The 18,669-nt window shown below is 44.4% G+C and overlaps 1 protein-coding gene across 1 annotated transcript; it reads left to right on the plus strand.

Moving 5' to 3' along the window:
- Positions 1-452: 452 nt before the first annotated feature.
- On the plus strand, positions 453-17,950 carry Actr1a (actin related protein 1A). Its single transcript, XM_027929958.2, has 11 exons — positions 453-576; positions 8,387-8,451; positions 9,884-9,959; positions 10,723-10,848; positions 11,746-11,870; positions 13,460-13,676; positions 14,297-14,389; positions 14,952-15,126; positions 15,226-15,287; positions 16,057-16,097; positions 16,264-17,950. Exons 1-11 carry the CDS (start codon positions 529-531, stop codon positions 16,364-16,366), a joined length of 1,131 nt encoding a protein of 376 aa, XP_027785759.1. The 5' UTR covers positions 453-528; the 3' UTR covers positions 16,367-17,950.
- The last annotated feature ends 719 nt before the right edge of the window (positions 17,951-18,669 follow it).

Consider the following 18,669-nt stretch of genomic DNA (forward strand, 5'->3'; position numbering starts at 1 on the left):
ACACACATATAATAATAATAATAATAATAATAATAATGAAGCGGAGGGCTGGGGCGGACTGAGGCTGTAGCCCAGTGGTAAAGCGCCCCTGAGTTCAATCATTATAAAATGATAATTTAAAAAGGGGTGGGTGGGGAGTGTTAAGACTGATTTGTAGAATCCAATCCCAACTACACACATGTAGTCGAGAAGACTACATACTTAAGCATGCATTGTGAACTCCTTCAAAGGGACTACAGATCCAAGAGTGCATCACAACCATTACCTCATTTCTCTAACCTATTGGTACTACCAGGACACTGTGCTTCGGAAATGCGACACTCAGTCTCTTAAACTAGGCGGGGCCCCAGTGCAAACTGGAGCGCTAACCCTAGTACGAGGCATGCTGGGGATTGTAGTGCTTTGAAGGCGAGGTCGGGCCGCTCCCTGAACGCCTTGTACCGGCGGCTAGACTGCGCATGCGTGTCTCTGGCGTTAGCGGCTGACCCGGCTGGCAGTTCCTTCCTCGGAAGGAGAGATTCCTCTGCCATGGAGTCCTACGATGTGATCGCCAACCAGCCTGTTGTGATCGACAACGTGAGTTGCGTCTTTGCTATTTCTAAAGGGACTCGTGGTCTGCTTCCCGAAAGGATCGCTTCCCGGATTTCAGTCTGGGCCGCCGGCTCTTTGTCACTGGCCTGGCCTGTCAGGCGGGTTCAGCTGCCGCCGCCTCCGCCCTCTCTGACTCTGCAGGCTGGGGGACCGGCCAGAAACCGTGGGATGGAGAACTTTGGAGTGAATAAAGGGAAAAGCTGTAGTCTGAGCGGGGTCCTTGGGCCCTTGACTCGAGGGGCCTTAACAGCTCTGTGAGCTCCTGGAGCCCGCCCAGTCACAGATTTCGATCACTCTATTGGCTGCTCTGGTTGTCTATCTTGGCCGATGATTCCCGCCTCTGGGCCTTGCCGGATGAGGGCAGCGCGCTGTAGTTATTGGCTCGCGCGCTTGTCCTTCTTGCAGCCGCCATAGTGTTTCCACCTCTCTAAAGGGCGGAGCGCTGCACTAGGGCTGTGGGGATTGGCTTCGGGGATTCGGGTGGTGGGGCTAGGGCCCGCCTGGGGGTGTAGAAGGTCTAAGTTTCCTTGGGTGGCGGAGGGTGGGTTGGTGTGGTGGGCTGTATCTGGGTGGAGCCCTAGAATCTGGTGCCCCAAACGACCATAGGATTTCAGTTATTTCTGTAATTATAAATGGTAGTTAATAAAGGTCGAGGAGAAAGGAGAATGACAAAGCAAGCGAGGAGATGCTTTCCTCTTCAGAATGCCTAGTTACTAGGATGGAGAAATTATCAAACATAATACTTAGTGTTTGCCAGGCGCTTTGCCGCTTCCAGGAGGCTTTCACCTGCATTCGAGTTGGATCCTCACAAAAACTGGGTAGATAATTAAGAAGGAAGTTTCATCCTCATTTCACAGATGAGAAAACTGAAGCTAGAAGTGAGCCCAAGGTCACAGTAGAGATGTCCTAAATCCAGTGCTTTATTCGTCATTCTCATTGCTAGCACCACCCATGCAGCGCATCAATAATGATAAATGTAAAGAACCTAAATACTGGTTTTATTTAAAGGGTAGAGGGACAGTTATCTTCCATTTCTGTATTTCATTCAAAAATTTGATACTACCTAGAGTGGTGTTACCTTTCCACTCCTCTTCTAGGTCCTTACTTTGAGGCAAACTGGTGTTCCTTGCATCCTAGGCTGATTCTTATCAGATTCACTATGTTGGTCCAGCCCTTGGGCTCTTGGGCATATAACATATATCTTAATCTTGTTTAAGCTTAGCTCTGGTAGGTAGATGGCAATTACTTTCCCTAGTTTCGGTCTACACAGGGATGTAAGTCTTTGAGAGATTATCCGAACCACCTGGTGTAGGAATTGAGGAGCCAAGACTCAGACTGAGATCTGGTTCCAAGTTGCTCACTTTTTCCAAGGAAAGATGCTTTATTTCTTGTTAGCTTTTCTTCAAAGGTATGACTTTTGCCTTTAAAAAGACAAAGTTGAACTTCATGAAACATCTAATTTTTTACAGGATTTTTTGTTGTTATTATTGTTGTCTTCCTCACTAGACTGTTAAGACTTTATGGGAAGAGGTGATATTGCTTTATTTTTTATTAGTCTCCCTTTACCCACCCACTTTATACATACAGTACCTACAGCCTGGCACCACAACATCCTCAATGAAGACTTTTCATTGGTTTGATGGGGGACTAGATGAATGACTGAATGTCTCTATCATAGTAACAAAGATGTTCCTAAGTAAAGAAAGAATGAGGGGTTTCCCCTGGTTAGTTATTCAACTGCAGAGGGTTGAATAGGACTCCTTGTTCTTGGTATTTATTTTCAGAGGAAACTACTGTTTCTGCCTTTAGCTAGTCTTTGCGTCCTTTATCTAACGTTTTCATAGTTATAGAAAGAAAAATATACAGAAATTATCAATTTTCTGTTGTCATTAGTAATATCAAAAGGAGTAGTCTGCCCATCCCATTAGTTCCTTTGCTTCTTGAATTGTTGGTCAGGAGTTCCATCTCCAGCCATTTTCCTTAATGTTACTGAAGCTAATGCCTCTTATATTCATCTTTCACTTTCTTGATAGTACAATTGACCCTCCAGATCCATAGGTTCCAAATGCTTGTATTCACCAACAGTAGATCAAAAATATTTCTTTTTAGGGGGTGGGGTTGTGGCTCAGTGGTAGAGCACTTGCCTAGCATATATGAGGCACTGGGTTCAATCCTCTGCACCACAAAATAAATAAATAAATAAATAAAATAAAGTAGTAATATATATTTTAAATTGCACCTGTACCAAACAAGTACAGAAGTACTTTTAAAGACTTTTAAAGTCTTGTTATTATCCCCTAAACAAATACCTAACAGTATTCACACATATAATTAGGTATTATAAATAATCTAGCCAGGCACTGTGATGCATGCATGTAATCCCAGCAGCTCAAGAGGCTGAGGCAGAGTTCAAAGCCAGCAGCTTCAGTGAGACCCTGTCTCTAAATAATACAAAATAGGGCTGGGGATGTGGCTCAGTGGTCTAATGCCTCTGAGTTTAATCCCTGGTACCAAAATAATAATGATCTAAAATTATTCAAAGTATTTATTTATTTGTTTGTTTGTTTGTTGTTTGGGGTTGGGTCTTGCCAAGTTGCCAAGCTGGACTTGAATTTACAATCCTACTTCCTCAGCCTCCCAAATTCATGGGATTACAAGTGTACACAAGCATGCCAGCCCCTTGTGCCATTTTATATAAGTGACTTGAGCATCTATTTAAGGGTTCAGGTGTCTGGGAGAGGGAGTCCTGGAACCAATCCCCCATGACTTTATATTTGAAATCTACCAAAGCAGTGGTGCATCTTTCGTTTCAAGATTTAAAGAATTGACTTGTCTTTTTAAGATGAAAGATAGGAAAAATCATTTGAAGTATTTGAGCTAACTATAGAATGAGAATAACGTGTCATTAGTAGATTTAACAACTCCCTAGCTTAACATTTTCGAATTTTATTTTTGGGCTAAGAAAGTAATTAAAGGGAAGGAAGACAAAAAAAGCAAGGAAAAGAGTGAAGAGCCCCATTATTGGTTCACAGCCTTTCCCAGTCTTAAGACAGTTGTGACCACTCCTTTCATTTCTACTCTGACATCAGACCATTTCTTCAGAATTTAATGAAGAAAATGGCAGACTAGAGGATGGTGGGTGCTTTAATAAAAATGCTAAAGTGATAATTATTTTTAAAAACTAAATATAAAAAATTCATTTCTGAAGATGTCATAGACAATCATATAAGAGAAAAACAGCTGCCATGCCACTTTGGTTAGCTAATACATTTATTTTAAAACTCAAAAAATTTGCTAAGATTTCAGAGGTTATAGTTCTGTCCTAAAATGGATCAACATTCTTATCAGTCTTAAAACTGTGACATGGGCTGGGGTTGTGGCTCAGTGGCAGAGCGCTTGCCTCGCACTTGTGAGGCACTGGGTTCGATCCTCAGCACCACATAAAAATAAACAAACAAAATAAACATATTAAAAAAGACTGTGACTGTGTGGGCCTAAATGCAGGCACAGTATTCTCCACCTACTGTTTTGCTTTTTTGGATATTGTCCTGCTTCAGTTCCCCCTTTTTAAAAAAATGGAATACTTTATATATATAGAAAAGTTCAGACATGTGTAGCAAGCACTCATGTAGCAAGTATCTACCACCATTTTAATAAATGTTGACATTTTGCTATATTTACTTCAGAATTGTTTTTAGGAAATAAAACATTTTAGGTAAAATCGAAGCCTCTTTGTACCACTCCCCAATCCCAGCCTGTCTTTCTGTTCCAGAAGCAACCATCATTGTAAAATCAATTTGTTCCTTTTATCTATGACTTTATGGACATATATTTTGTATATTGTGCATATGTACACATTTAGTATTTGTGTTTTGAAATTCTACTTAAGGGCTATCATTTTGTAAGTTCTTTTTATTACAGCAAAATTCAAACATTCAAAAAGGAGACAGAATAGTATAATGATCATCCACAGATCTGTCACCCAGCTGTAAGTTATCTATTTCTTGCCTGGGTGGTGGCACATGCCTGTACTACCAGAGGCTGAGGCAGGAGGATTGCAAGTTCAAAGCCAGCCTCAGCAACTTAGCAAGGCCCTAAGCAATTTAGCAAAACCCTGTTTCTAAATAAAATATAAAAGAAAGGCTGGGGATGTGATTTGATGGTCAAATGTTCCTGGGTTCAGTCCCTAGTGCCAAAAAAAAAAAGTTATCTACTCTTGGCCAGTCTTTTCAACTACATTTCTACCACCCTTCCCTCGTTGATACTTTCTTTTTTTTTTTTTTAAGACAGGGTCTCACTAAGTTGCCCAGGTTGGCCTTGAACTTGTGGTCCTCCTGCTTCAGCCTCCTCAGTCTCTGGGATTATAGGAACCCAGCAGTAAATTTGTTAAAAAAGAAAAAAAAATATATATATATATATATTGTGTGTGTGTATGTGTGTGTATGTACATATATATAATAGTATATATTTTTATTTTTATGGATCAACAAAATATGTCTTGGGCCAAAATGAACCACTAGTTAACAATTTGTGTCCTAGAATCTGTGGCCCCACCTCTCCCAGCATCTTTTTCTCACACATAAAATGAGAGTTAACAAGTCTCTTTCCCAGATCATCAAGTTCTTAGTATAAAGTTCACCCAAGCCACATCGTCTACAGCCAGCAGGTACTCTAAGAGCCATTCTGAGGGAGTTCTTTGTTTGCCTACACACTAAGGAGAACAGTGGTGACTGGCAACAGACTTGAGTCCTTATACATCAAATAGTTAACGAGACTACTTTTTCAAGAAGCCTCTACAAGGCATTTGTTCACTTGGCTTTGCCAAACTGAATAACAAAGAAAGTAGCAGCTCATTTGCCAGGTACAGGGTTCCTGTTAAAGAAATGGATGTTGCCCGGCGCAGTGGCACATGCCTGTAATCTCAGCCATTCGAGAGGCTGATGAGGAAGGAGGATTGGAGAGTTCAAACACAGTCTCAGCAACTAAGCAACTAAGCGAGACCCTGTCTCTAATAAAATACTGAAAAGGGCTGGGGATATGACTTGGAAGTTAAGCACTCCTGGGTTCAATCCCTGGTACCAAAAAAAAAAAAAAAAAAAAAAAAAGAAAGAAAGAAAAGAAAAGAAATGGATATGACCATTTTCTATGCCTTTGCTCTGTGGCTTGAGCAGAACTAAGCAGCTGAGCCGCCTCCCCTCCCCACTGATCCTTCACCCAACTACTGGCCTGGCATGCCCACTGGAGGCCACTGGGACAAGTTGAGTCTGGTTCTTCCCTGTACATCATTCCCAGCACAGCTTTTGCCTTTTCTGTAACACCTCTGCCTGGGGCTGCTGCTGGCATCCAGCTGCCATTCAGGTTCCCTATTGTAGCTCTCCTCTGCCAATCATTTGCACTTGATTTTAACTTTAGTCAGCCAGCATCTGTTGAGTACCCAGCAAATGACCATACTGCCCATCTGTGAATCTCTGATCTCAAGGAACTTAGACTAGGGAAAGACAAAAATGGAAACCTTAAACCCTTTATAGAAAGCAGAAAGAGATGCTTGCTACTTCATGGTTTAGGTAATGTAATAGTGATTTGCTGCAAGATCGTGAGAAGAAAATAATCAACTCCACCGACAATCGTCTTTTAAAAATGTCCAAGTTCTGGCTGGACAGGGTGGCATGTGTCTGTAATCCCAGACACTCAGGAGGCCAAGGCAAGAGGATTGCAAGTTTGAAGGCAGTCTGGGCAACAAATTAAAAGGGTTGGGGATATAGGTCAATGGTAGAGTGCTCCCTGGATCCTGGGTTCAATCTCTAGTACACCCCCCACATACACACACACACACACAATTCAGGTCTGAAATAGGTCTCATTTTTATTTCTCTCATTTTTTTCAATCCCTGCCTGGAGATCCAGTTCGATGTCACCACACCCAGGTGAAGGCAGTGAGCAATCATCGGAAGCTTGAACTAACAAATTCCCAGGGTCCTCTTGCACAGTGTTGTTCCTGCCTATCCTACCACAGTCTCAGAGCCCTGGAGTTTGAGATAGGAAAGTTCCCCCTCCTTCTCCATCTTTCAGCTCAGTTTATAGCTGCACATTTCCAGGCTCCTTGCTTACTGCCCAGGCCACTGAGTTTGCACATTGTCTCCTGTTTTCTCTCTCTTATGCCAGCAGAGGTTCCTGTTTCCTCAGAAAACTGGTTGATCTTATTCTCCCCACATACCACTTTCCCTGGCCTTCTACCAGCTCTCACTATACTCACCCCTATTTTTCTTGTCAGAGGCAGATACCTGGATGGCCAGTCTCATTCCCCTGCCCCTGTAGACAGGAGCAGGAATCAGAGACAAGGAGGAATCCACGTGTGTTGCTGGGAGCCTTTGTGCAAAGATAATATTGGCTATTTAACATCTCCTGATGTGTTTACTGTCTGCTGTGTGGGTTCTGGAAGAATCACTTTCACTATTTTTGATAGAAAATAGTCAAAAGTGCTTAATATAAAAGTTGCCTAAGCTTCAAGGCCTTGCTGCTGTTGTGCATGCAGCTGCAAACGATAAAGGGTGAGGGTTTCAGGTATAGTAATAGAAGAGTTAAGAAAGAACAGGGCGCATCTGCAAGGAATATCCGGTCTCAACATCTGTCTTGCAGAGGGGTTGGTATCTGTGTCTAGAGTCAATGTTTACATTGGTTGGGCCCTGGAAGGTATAGAGATGTTGCTTGAAAAACTTGGATTTTTTTCTGGACACCCCACCAAACATATGTGACAATACAATACAGCACAATACCCAAGAGTACAACATTTTGGAATAGCAGGATTGTGGACCTCATCTCCTATTTTCAGACAAGGCTTTAGGGCTTCCCTAAATAATAAAATAATAACAAAATACCCATAAGCACCGTGTTTAAACAATGTGGAGTCAGCTTCAAGTATGATGATGCTCATGGTGGGATGGGTTCTGAGGTCAGGGAGACAGGGAGAGTATGGGCCTGAACGGAAGTGGGGTGTTAAGCATCCTGTGCTGGAAAGAATCACATGCTTTTCACTTCAGTTTTGTTCCTGAACCAGCTGCTTTGGTGCTTCTAGGCACTTGTCTCTTCTTAGTTTTCTGTCTTTTTCTTTCATTTATTAATATTCTTTTCAGTTCCCAAAGTATATTCAAAAACTGTATGTATCATGCCAATATATATCTAGAAAATCGACAAATACAACATCATAATTTGCCTGGGGGTGAAGTTTCTATATTACTGAGGAGGGAGGAAGGAATCTGTCCATGGAAAACAGATGGGGAAAGTAATAGAAATGTACAGGGGAAAGGTGGCAGGGTGTATTAGAGAAGAAAAAATGCAAATGCTAAATGTATCAAGAGAAGGAAAAAAAAAGAAAAGAAAAAAAGAGAAGGATATTTCATAATTTTATCATTTACCAATGAATCTGCTTTTTCCATTGAATATACTCAATGTGCTATTAAAAGTTTTACATTTTCAAAAAAAAAAAAAAATAAAACTGTATGTAATATTCTTTTCAGTTCCCAAAGTATGTAGAAAAGACTTGCACTACAGAAAAATCAAACAATAGGGGTGTGCAGTGGAAGTTTTGCACATCACTCCTTCCAATCTCATGTCCCTTGCTGGGTGTGGATTCACCTTTTCTAGGCATATGCAGATGTATATATTAAATTCAAATATAAGGTGTCTCTCTCTCTCTCTCTCTCTCTCTCTCTCTCTCTTTTTTATAAATGAAACCATATAATGCATATCTCCTCTTGGTTTAATGATCATTCTGACTTCTCTTTCTTCTTTCTCCTAAGGGATCCGGTGTGATTAAAGCTGGTTTTGCTGGTGATCAAATCCCCAAATACTGCTTTCCAAACTAGTAAGTCATTCCATTACTCTGTCAGGACTCTGGGAGTCTCATCAACTTTGTCATGGGGTCAGCCCTCCTGTCTTTTAGGAAGAGGAACACTATCAGGTCAGCCCTGGTGCTCAAAACAATAGCAATCAAGGGATAGGAGTTGAATTTGGAGTAAGCAAATAGTTTGCTACCTAGTACAATTTGATGGGCACAGGAAAGAGGCCTCTTTTTTGAAATATGATTTTATCTGTTGCTATAAATTCTATCATTGGTAACTCATTGATTGATGATTTCATCTTTATAGAGCCCCTCTTTTTTTTTTCCCCTTGATGGAGTTTTTGTTATGTTGCTCAATTTGAATTCCTAGGCTCAAGAGATCCTCCTTCCTCAGCCTCCTGTGTTGCTGGGATTAAGGTTCATGCCATCACAACAAGCTAAAATGCCCCCTTTAAAATTTGTTGCCCAGGATGGGATGTAACATTAAACCATACCTGCCATCTGAATGAGAATGTTTCTCAGAGGTTGCCTCCTGAGATTCAGACTGCAGGCAGGAGATGGCATGGAGGCCTGGGGAAGGGCTCTAACTAGAAAAAAAAAGATTGTGCCTCTGAGTGCCATCATCACATATCACAGTCTCACTTAGTAGAAGTCCTGGGAAGGGAGCTAAGGAGTCAAAACTTTTTTTTTTTTTTTTTAGTGTGTGTATGTGTCTGATGCCAGGGATCAAACCCAGGGCCTCGCCCACACTAGGCAAATACTCTACCACTGAGCTACACCCCAATTCCTGAACTTTTTTTCTTTTTATGGTACTAGGGATTAAACCCAAGGACACTGAGCTATATTTATATTCCCAGCCCTTTTTTTTTTTTAATTTTTTTACAATTAATATATATATTTTTTTAAATTTATTTTTTAATGTAATGCTGTAGATCGAACCCAGTGCCTCTCGCGTGCTAGGCAAGCACTCTACCACAACCCCAGCCCAAGCTCTTTTTATTTCATTTTGAGGCAGGGTTTCACTATTTTGCCTAGGCTGGCCTCAAACTTGTGATTGCCTGCCTCAGCCTCCCAACTAGCTGGGATTACAGGTGTACACCACTGTGCCTGACCAGCCCCTAAATTTTCTGAGTTAACCGTTAATTTATAAATTGTTGCTTCCTTATTTCTCTTGGTCTGCACACATTGGGGAAAGAGAAGAACTAAAGGTATTGAAACCTCTAAAATTTGTTTTAATAATTTATGAAATAATATAAACAATAAAAATATGAAATAATATATAAATAACTTAAAATAATACAATGTTCTTTGTAGAAATTATAGAAAATACAGAAAAATAAAAAGAAAGAAATCAAAATCAACGGTACTTTCATGCCTTGAAGATAAGCACAGTAGAATTTAGGTATCTGTATTCATCTCTATGTATGTCTTTCTTGTGTTCTGCTGTCTTTTCTAGTGTGGGAAGACCCAAGCATGTTCGTGTCATGGCAGGAGCCCTAGAAGGTGATATCTTCATTGGCCCCAAAGCTGAGGTAATTCCCAGCCCCACAAAAGAAGCCCCAAGGCAGCAAAAGACTTTCATTATTTATCCCATGGGAAGTGTCCCAGTTGTTGGACACAGCCACAAGTAAAGGAATAATTTTCTCTTGGAATCTTCTTTTTGATCCTTTCATTCTAGGCCTAGGCAGTTTCTTTGTCCCGGGAGTAGTGTCTGGTCTTGAAGAATAATATCTGGAACCCCACTTTGAGAAACATATAAACAATCCAGAAAACAGGGCTTTGGCTTTTCTTTACTGCCTTACCAGTGATCAAATTGACTAGCTTGGTTATTTTTTGGGCAAAGGGGATTCAGTGGGAAGATCCTGTCTGGCATACCCCAGGGATGAGTTAATTAACACAGTTTTGGCAGAGCCCCTCAGGCAGCATCTAGTAAGCAGAACAACAGAATCATTGTTGCCAATTTTGACTTCAAGAGCTGAGGTGATGGGTGGGAGCCAGAAGATCATGTCCTGGAACCAGGCAATGAGGAAGGTGCCTCCTATCCCTTGCCCTAGAGTACCTGAGGGCCCATTGAAATTCAGAAGCCCTCTGTTGTACAGCTGCCTGTGTAGCATACAGTCTAAGGACTTGGAGATTGGGTGCCTGCTCCCAATTAGCTTGGGTGAGTTCTTGAGAATGGGAGCTCAGGAAGCTGGGCTCCTTTGGAAGTGATGGAAGTTGCACAGCTCTGGCTTGGGAGAGCAGGGTCCTGGGCAGAGCCTGACTGCTGCTATAAGTCCTGCCCTTTGCCCACAGGAGCACCGAGGGCTGCTGTCAATCCGCTACCCCATGGAACATGGCATTGTCAAGGACTGGAATGACATGGAGCGCATCTGGCAATATGTTTATTCTAAGGACCAGCTGCAGACTTTCTCAGAGGAGGTGAGGGTCCTGTGTACAGGGCACCCCCATGCAGTATACAAATTTGACAGAACCCCTAACCCAGAGATGATGAGGATGATGATCACTGCGAAGAGCACCAGGCCACGAGCTTTTCAGATATATTCAGATTTAATCTTCATACTATTCCTATAAGTTATAGGTAGTATTATATTTATTTTACAAACAAGAGAACAGAAGTTCGAGAAAGCCGAGTAATATTTTCAAGATCACCCAGTGAAGCCAGGTGCAGGTGCACACCTGTAATCCCAATGGTTCGGGAGGCTGAGACAGGAGGATCACGAGTTCAAAGCCAGCCTCAGCAACTTAGAAAGGCTCTAAGCAACTCAATGAGACCCTGTCTCAAAATAAAATACAAAAAAAGGCTGGGATGTGGCTCTATGGTTAAGTGCCCTAAGTTCAATCCCAGGTACCAAAAAAGAAAATCACCCAGTAAAGAAAGTGGTAGAATTGGGTGTCATCTTTCAGAATCCAGAACCTGTCCTGGGATCATTAACTTCCAAAGAAGTAACTCTCAATTCGAGGATGTAAAGAAGGATATATTTAGTTTATAGGGGAACAATGTTTAACTATTATTTTTATCCTAGCAATTCAGAATTTAATAACAAAATCTTATTCTTGATAATATGAGATATACTGTAGATACAAGGACCTATGGAAGAATCTTGAAGAGTGAGGACAAAATGAGACTTTAGAGGGGGTCAAAAATTGGAAAAGTTGAGAGATCAACTTAGGCAGGACTTGCTGACAGGCTCGGTTTGCCTATTTTTGAAGAGAGGCTAGGCTCTCAAACCATCTAGACAGGGGCTTCTCCCAAAGTACTCATGAGAATGGAAGCTTGACCTCCCACTGATTACCTCCTGGGTTTCTTTTCACCAGCATCCTGTGCTCCTGACTGAGGCACCTTTAAACCCACGGAAAAACCGAGAACGAGCTGCTGAAGTTTTCTTCGAGACCTTCAATGTGCCAGCTCTTTTCATCTCCATGCAAGCCGTGCTTAGCCTGTGAGTAGCAGCCTGGCTGGCTAGCCTGGCCTCTAAGGGAGAAAGCAGTCCTTTGGCCCAATCAAGGCTGCCTCTCCTTTAGCTTGGTGCAGAGTCACTTGAGCCCCACTCACCCCTGGGAAGGGCTGAAAATAGTGGGAAAGGACGAGATTTGCTGAAATTGGACATTGAGCCTTCTCAGTTGAAATAAAAAGAAAAAAGATGGCTGGTGTTGAGACTGTATCCCAGTCCCAGAACTCTTGGTGGGTTTGCCACCCAAGGCTCTCCTCTGCCTTCTCAGAAGGACACACACTGCTATAGCCCTTCCCAAAAGCCCCTTAATGTGGTCAAGTATTTATTAGTGCTATGTGTTCGGTGTTCTGCTAGGCTGCTGATACAGTCTCGATTGAAACACCACCTTGGTCTCTGTTCTTACACTCCATCATTCCTATTACACTCTCATCCTACCTCACACCTGCCTCTGCCTACTGAAGAGATGATAGGCTGGCAGCTTGCACAGAGAATTTAAAACATTGTCAGCCACCATTTAAAAACAGATTTCTGATAGGCAAAGTGGTCCACACATGTAATCCCAGTGACTCAGGAGGCTGGGTCTGGAGGATCACAAGTTCAAAGCCAGCAACCTAGTGAGGCCCTTAGCAACTTAGTGAGACCCTACCTGAACTAAAAAATAAATAAAAAGGGCTGGAACGTAGCTCAGCAGTACTGAGTTTAATTCTTGGTAAAAAAAAAAAAAAAAAAACAGGATCTCAAGATCCAGAGTTTTAACTTCTCTGAAGAAATTGGAAGATCTGATGATGCTGGCCTGCATTCCCATAGGACAAAAATCAGCTGGAGCTGGGAGCATCTGCCGTAGCAAGTAGGGTTACAAGCTGACTTAACCACAGCCCACTTCATTCCCTATTGTCCTTCCAATACTGAAGAAGTGTTCATTGCTGTGTATCTGAACCCTATCTCTACCGAAAGAGAGAAGTTAAGATAGACCAAAATCATGCGAAGAAAAAAAAAAATAGTTCTAATACAAAACAGAACTGGGTGCAGTGGTGTATGCCTGTAATCCCAGTGACTCAGGAGGCTGAGGTAGGAGGATCTCAAGTTGAAGAACCACCTCAGCAACTTAGTGAAGCCCTAAACCCTGCCTCAAACTGAAAAATAAAAAGGGCTGGGGCTGGGGCTCAGTGGTAAAACATGCCTGGGTTCAATCCCTGGTATAAAAAAAAAAGAAGAAGAAATGAGAAAACATACTTATTTTCCTTTACTCATATACTTTTCCTCCTGGCCCCTGTAGGCATTTAAGATTTTTCCTCTTTATCTAGTAAATTAAAACCACCCCTTAGACTGGGTCTCTGGAGCAGTTGAAGACCAGACTGTCTCCTCACACTGCTCTTCAGGGAGTTGGGGAGGGAGCTTGGAGAAGCTCAGCTCCTTCCTTCATTCAGGTATGTCAAGGCTTCCCTAGTATTCCACCCATTCTAAAGGCCCAGGAGAAAGGCCCAAACTTTAGTTTAGCTGACACTGAACTCTAAAAGAAGTGGGTTTTCCAGCATGAGAAAGCAGGGATCAATGATGGTTTGCCCCTTTTGCTTCAGTTATGCCACGGGCAGGACCACAGGGGTCGTGCTGGATTCTGGGGATGGTGTCACCCATGCTGTGCCCATTTATGAGGGCTTCGCCATGCCTCACTCAATCATGCGCATCGATATCGCTGGACGAGACGTCTCTCGCTTCCTTCGCCTCTACCTGCGTAAGGAGGGCTATGATTTCCACTCATCCTCCGAGTTTGAGATTGTCAAAGCCATAAAAGAAGTGAGTGCTGCCCATGAGTGAAGAGGGATGAAGCTCCTACTTGGGGTCCTGGGTTAGGCTCTGTTCCCAACCAGGCCTCCTGGCAGCTGTGTGATCACTTGGGCCCCTGTCACTGACAAATTCACTTTTCTGAATACTGCCATCTTGTGGAGGAGAGGGAGCTCTTTCCTTAAGCCAGATGCACAGGTGCCCCTTCCCTACATACTTCATAGGTCCTTTTTGGAGAAGCCAGAATGCACTTTAAGTACACAGAACCCTCCTGGCACCTCGGGCCCTAGGGAAGCCCATAGGGACCCAGAACCACATGACTAATAGAAGGAGAAAGATGTCTGGGCTTGGGCTGATTTTAGATTATTGTCTCAGACCCAGGAACCAGAGAGCCAAGGTTTCAACCTTGCTCTTCAGGAAGCTAGGGGAAGGGAAGACTTTATACCCTAAGTACCACCAGCTCAGGCTGATAGAGACCTCCCTGCTCCTGCTTCTGGGTAGCAGCTCTTAGGACTGTTAGGGCAATTACTGTGGATGGCCAGATTCTTCAGTAGCACATCACTCCCCTGGGAACTGGGACTTTGTGTGCTCCAGGTTCCCTGTCATCCTGACTACTGTGCTTGGTTCTGCAGAGAGCCTGCTACCTGTCCATAAACCCCCAGAAGGATGAGACGCTAGAGACGGAGAAGGCTCAGTACTACCTGCCAGATGGCAGCACCATTGAGGTAGTGACCAGACCTCGTTCCTCTTTCTCCTAAGACCCACAAAAGCTCTGGGCCCAAACAGAACTCCCCACGAGGGCCTAGAACATGGAACTCACAGGCAGCATGATCAGCTTTCTGTGTCCTACAGAGTAGAAGTATGGACTTTGTCCCTCTGTATGGAGAGGAGGACACTCCAGGGGGCTTTTCCTAGGTCGGGATTGATTGGGAAGTAGTATGGTGTCTGTGTCCTGGACACAGTATAAGGTGACTTGCTGCTCCCTGGAACTCCCATTGATAGGAATAAATTTCTATGAGTGAATGAATGAAATCTCTGAGCTCAAAAATGCCTGAGATTGAGTAAATGTAGGAGCTCCTCCTCTGTTTTCCCAAGAGCTCTATTTGTTCCTTTTTATTCTCTATTTTGTTCCCAGAAGCTCTATTTGAGGCCCTTTACATATAGGGTCTGTTGATCCTGGCATTCCTAGCTTTACTAAGAGATGGGCAGCCTGCATCTCTTCCATTCACACTCTCAAAGAACTTGGGTCCCAGCCCCAACCTCTTAAGTTGGCCCTTCACTCTGCAGATTGGTCCTTCCCGATTCCGGGCTCCTGAACTGCTGTTCAGACCGGACTTGATTGGTGAGGAGAGCGAGGGCATCCATGAGGTCCTGGTATTTGCCATTCAGAAGTCTGACATGGACCTGCGGCGCACACTTTTCTCCAACATTGTCCTCTCTGGAGGCTCCACACTGTTTAAAGGTTGGTCTTTGCTCTTGGGTCCCCAAGAAGCATCCTGATCCTGCTGGGCTTAGACAACCCAATAATTTTTTACCTGAGTCTCTTTTTCTGCCCATTCAGGTTTTGGTGACAGGCTACTGAGTGAAGTAAAGAAACTGGCTCCAAAAGACGTAAAGATCAGGGTAGGAATGTGGTGGGGGTTGGGCTGGGTAGAACTGGGGCTCCAAGGACCTGGAGTGCCACATGGTGTGACCTCCCTTGGGCCCTTTTCGGTTTCGGGCTGCCAGGGCTCCACAAGCAGTGCCAGGTGGCTCCCAGCTTACACAGTGACCCTGAGGTCTAGGTCTGCTAGAGGGAAGAACCCATTCTCATTCATCACTCAAAAGGAGTTCAGTACCCAGATGTGGCAGGGTACTACTGTGCTAAAGACCCCACAAGTAGTCCTTAAGAGAAAGTGATATTGGGCTGGGGCTATAGCTTAGTGGCAGAGCACTTTCCTAGCACGTGTAAGGCACTGGGTTCGATCCTTAGCACCACATAAAGATAAATAAAATAAAGGCATGCTGTCCATCTACAACTACAAAAAAAAAAAAAAAATTTTTTTTTAAAAGAGAAAGTGAAATTGATAGATTGACTTACCTCCTGCCCAGGAGGCTCCCCTGTAACACAGTCCAACATCTTAAGTGACTGCTAAGGGGAGTTAACTGCCTGCTGCTAAGGGGAGTTAACCGCCTGCTGAGGAGGGACCCTAAATGAAAGAGTGTAGTTCCTGCTTCCCCATTGAGTATCAGGCTAGCCACAGTACTCTCCAGAGAGACCAAGAGTCCAGCAGGAGCCAAGCTTAAAGCCTGTTACATGGATTACATCCACTACCCTCTATGGGGAGACAAGTGGTAGAAGGGAGGTAGAGGTATTGAAGTCTCAGATTTCTCTTTCCACCCACCTTTGCAGATATCTGCCCCTCAGGAGAGACTGTACTCTACATGGATTGGGTGAGTAGCTTTTCTGGAAATAAGAGTGGAACAGGAAGCAAAAGCATTGATTAACTCTCACTCCCATCCTTGAAAGGGTGGCCTCATCTCTTTTGGCCCCAGGGGTACTAGCTGGCTCCATGAATTCAGTGTCTCACACTGTTCCTCTGGATTCCCTCCACTTCAGGGGCTCTATCCTTGCCTCCCTGGACACCTTTAAGAAGATGTGGGTCTCTAAGAAGGAATATGAGGAAGATGGTGCCCGATCCATCCACAGGAAAACCTTCTAATGTTGAGACATCATCTTCACCTCTCTCTGAAGTTAACTCCACTTTAAAACTCGCTTTCTTGAGTCGGAGTGTTTGCGAGGAACTGCCTGTGTGTGTGAGTGTGTGTGGGTACGAGTGTATGCGCGTATGCCAGGGCCATGTGGCCCAGGGATCCCTGGGCCCGGAAAGAACGATGAACTACCCACGATGGTGATGGCCTGAGGCCTGGGGTTGACCACTAACTGGCCCCTGACAGGGAAGAGCGCTGGCAGAGGCCCCACTTCCTTTCTCAGCTGGGCCTTTGCTTGGCTGTGTGGGACCCTGGTTGCCACCAGAGGGAGATCTTGCTGCTGCCCTGCCTAGGCTGGGCTGGTCCCACCCTACCACCACCTCCAGGGTGCCCTGAGGTCCAAAGCAGCTGCTGCCTTCCCTAGCTCCTCATTCTGCTATCGGTGCCTCTTGATCATGGACTGAGGACTGGGACTGGGGCTAGGTCCCTCTCGTTTTGTTGAGGTTTGGGTTTGGGAGGCTGAGAAGCTTTCCATTATGGTTATAGAGACTAGGGTAAGGAGAGAGCAGGGAGCCCTCATGTCCACCTGTACACCAAGACCACACTGGACACTTGAAGAGACCAGCTCTGATTGGCTGCAGAGTTAATGCTTCAAGCTCCAGTTCCATCCAGAGGGTCTTGGGAGAGTTTAAGGAGCCTGTTGGCTCTGGTCCTATTACTCGCTTCTCATCCATCCTTGTTTAAATGCCATCTTAACAATTTTATTTATTGAAGTGTTTGTTCAATAAGGGGACTGGGGAGGGGGGCTCACTGCTTCCTGCCTACTAGTCACCCTGCTCACACTAATGTTTACAGCACCTAGGTTTAGTGTAGCATCCAGGGCCTCACCACTCCCTACTGATGGTGAACTGACAGTATCCATAGGCCTCAGGACCCTTTGGGATTGAAGGCTACACTCCCCCCACCAGCCCTTTTTTTTTCCTCCCTCCTGCACTTGCTCACCACCCTGAAACGAGATAGAATCACTCTTCAGCAGAGGCCCCTTGCAAGGGAGGGGCATTGGGGACACAGTCCCCCTGAGACTGGGGAAAGCTGCAGTTAACCAAGTTGCCTTTTGCACTCTAGCTGAGCAGGGGGACTAGGTTGAAGGGCAGGAATGCCCCCTCTGGGTTGATCATGTGCTGTTCTCATCTTTGGACCTATTTGGGAAGGGAGGGAAGGAAAGGGCCAGACCAGAGTGCCAGGAGGGCTCAGGCCTGGCCCTTAGTAGTGGCCCAAAGGCCTTCAACCCAGATGGTACAAAGCTGGGGGAGCCTGTCTTCACTGGGACCCTCACCTGTGACACCAAGTCCCAACCTAGTCCTAGATTCCAGGCAGTATTCGTCCCTACGCCATCCTATGACCAAAGGCCCCTGCCAGATGTGGGCCAAAGCAGGTGTGTGAAAGCGATGTGGCAACCCACGGACTGCAGTGTGCTTAACCAGCTCACCCCCCTTCTCTTAGCCCAAGCCCGTCCCTCGCACAGCCTCGCACAAACCACATTGCCTGGTGGGGCCCAGTGTACTTAAATAAAGTTGTTCCAATACACATGTCAACTGGGCCTCTCGTCTGTGGCCAGTGTTGGGTGGGAAGAGGGAGAAGCTGCAGTCTCTGAATCTGAGGCAGTGACCAGGCCTAGTCTGTCCTCTAGCAGGCATAACTGAATATGGACAGACTGCAGCCGAACCCTCAGCCTGTCAGGTAGATGAAAACAATGTTCAGCTGCCTGTGATCCCAACAACCCAGGAGGCTCGGGTGGGAAGATCACAAGTTGAAGGCCAGCCTTAGCAACTTAGTCAGACCCTCAAAAAATAAAAAGGACTGGGGTTGTAGCCCAGTGGTAAAGTACCTCTGAGTTCAATCTCCAGTACCAAAAAAGAAAAAAGGATGTTCACACCAAAGCCTTGGTTTAAAAACCAAGGGTCTAACTCCTGTGTGCACACCAAAGCCATGGGTGAGGCTCTATTATAAATGATGGAGTAGCTATATAAATGATGAGTAGCTCTTGACACCCCTGAAGTCAGAGGTTTTCCAAACTTTCATGTAAAGTCTGGGAGCTTATCGTGGCCCACACTCAGATATTCTGATTAATCATTTTTTTCCCATTTGAACCCATACCTGGCAGGAAAATTGTCAGGTGCTTAGCCATTTAATCTTCCCAATAACCCTACAAAGTATATGTGTTTTTATGATCCATGAAGCAACTTCCCAAAGTTCTCCCATTTATTAGCTGGGGTGTATTCCTAAGCAATACAGCCCTAGAGCCTACCTTTTG

The sequence above is a fragment of the Marmota flaviventris genome, chromosome 4 (genome assembly GCF_047511675.1).
Source record: "Marmota flaviventris isolate mMarFla1 chromosome 4, mMarFla1.hap1, whole genome shotgun sequence".
NCBI classification, from domain to species: Eukaryota; Metazoa; Chordata; class Mammalia; order Rodentia; family Sciuridae; genus Marmota; species Marmota flaviventris.

Coding starts and splice junctions, on each gene's coding strand:
- Actr1a (XM_027929958.2), top strand. CDS start 529: ATGGAGTCCTACGATGTGATCGCCAACCAGCCTGTTGTGATCGACAAC. Junction 8,452..9,883: donor AAATACTGCTTTCCAAACTA/GTAAGTCATTCC, acceptor TGTCTTTTCTAG/TGTGGGAAGACCCAAGCATG. Junction 11,871..13,459: donor ATGCAAGCCGTGCTTAGCCT/GTGAGTAGCAGC, acceptor CTTTTGCTTCAG/TTATGCCACGGGCAGGACCA.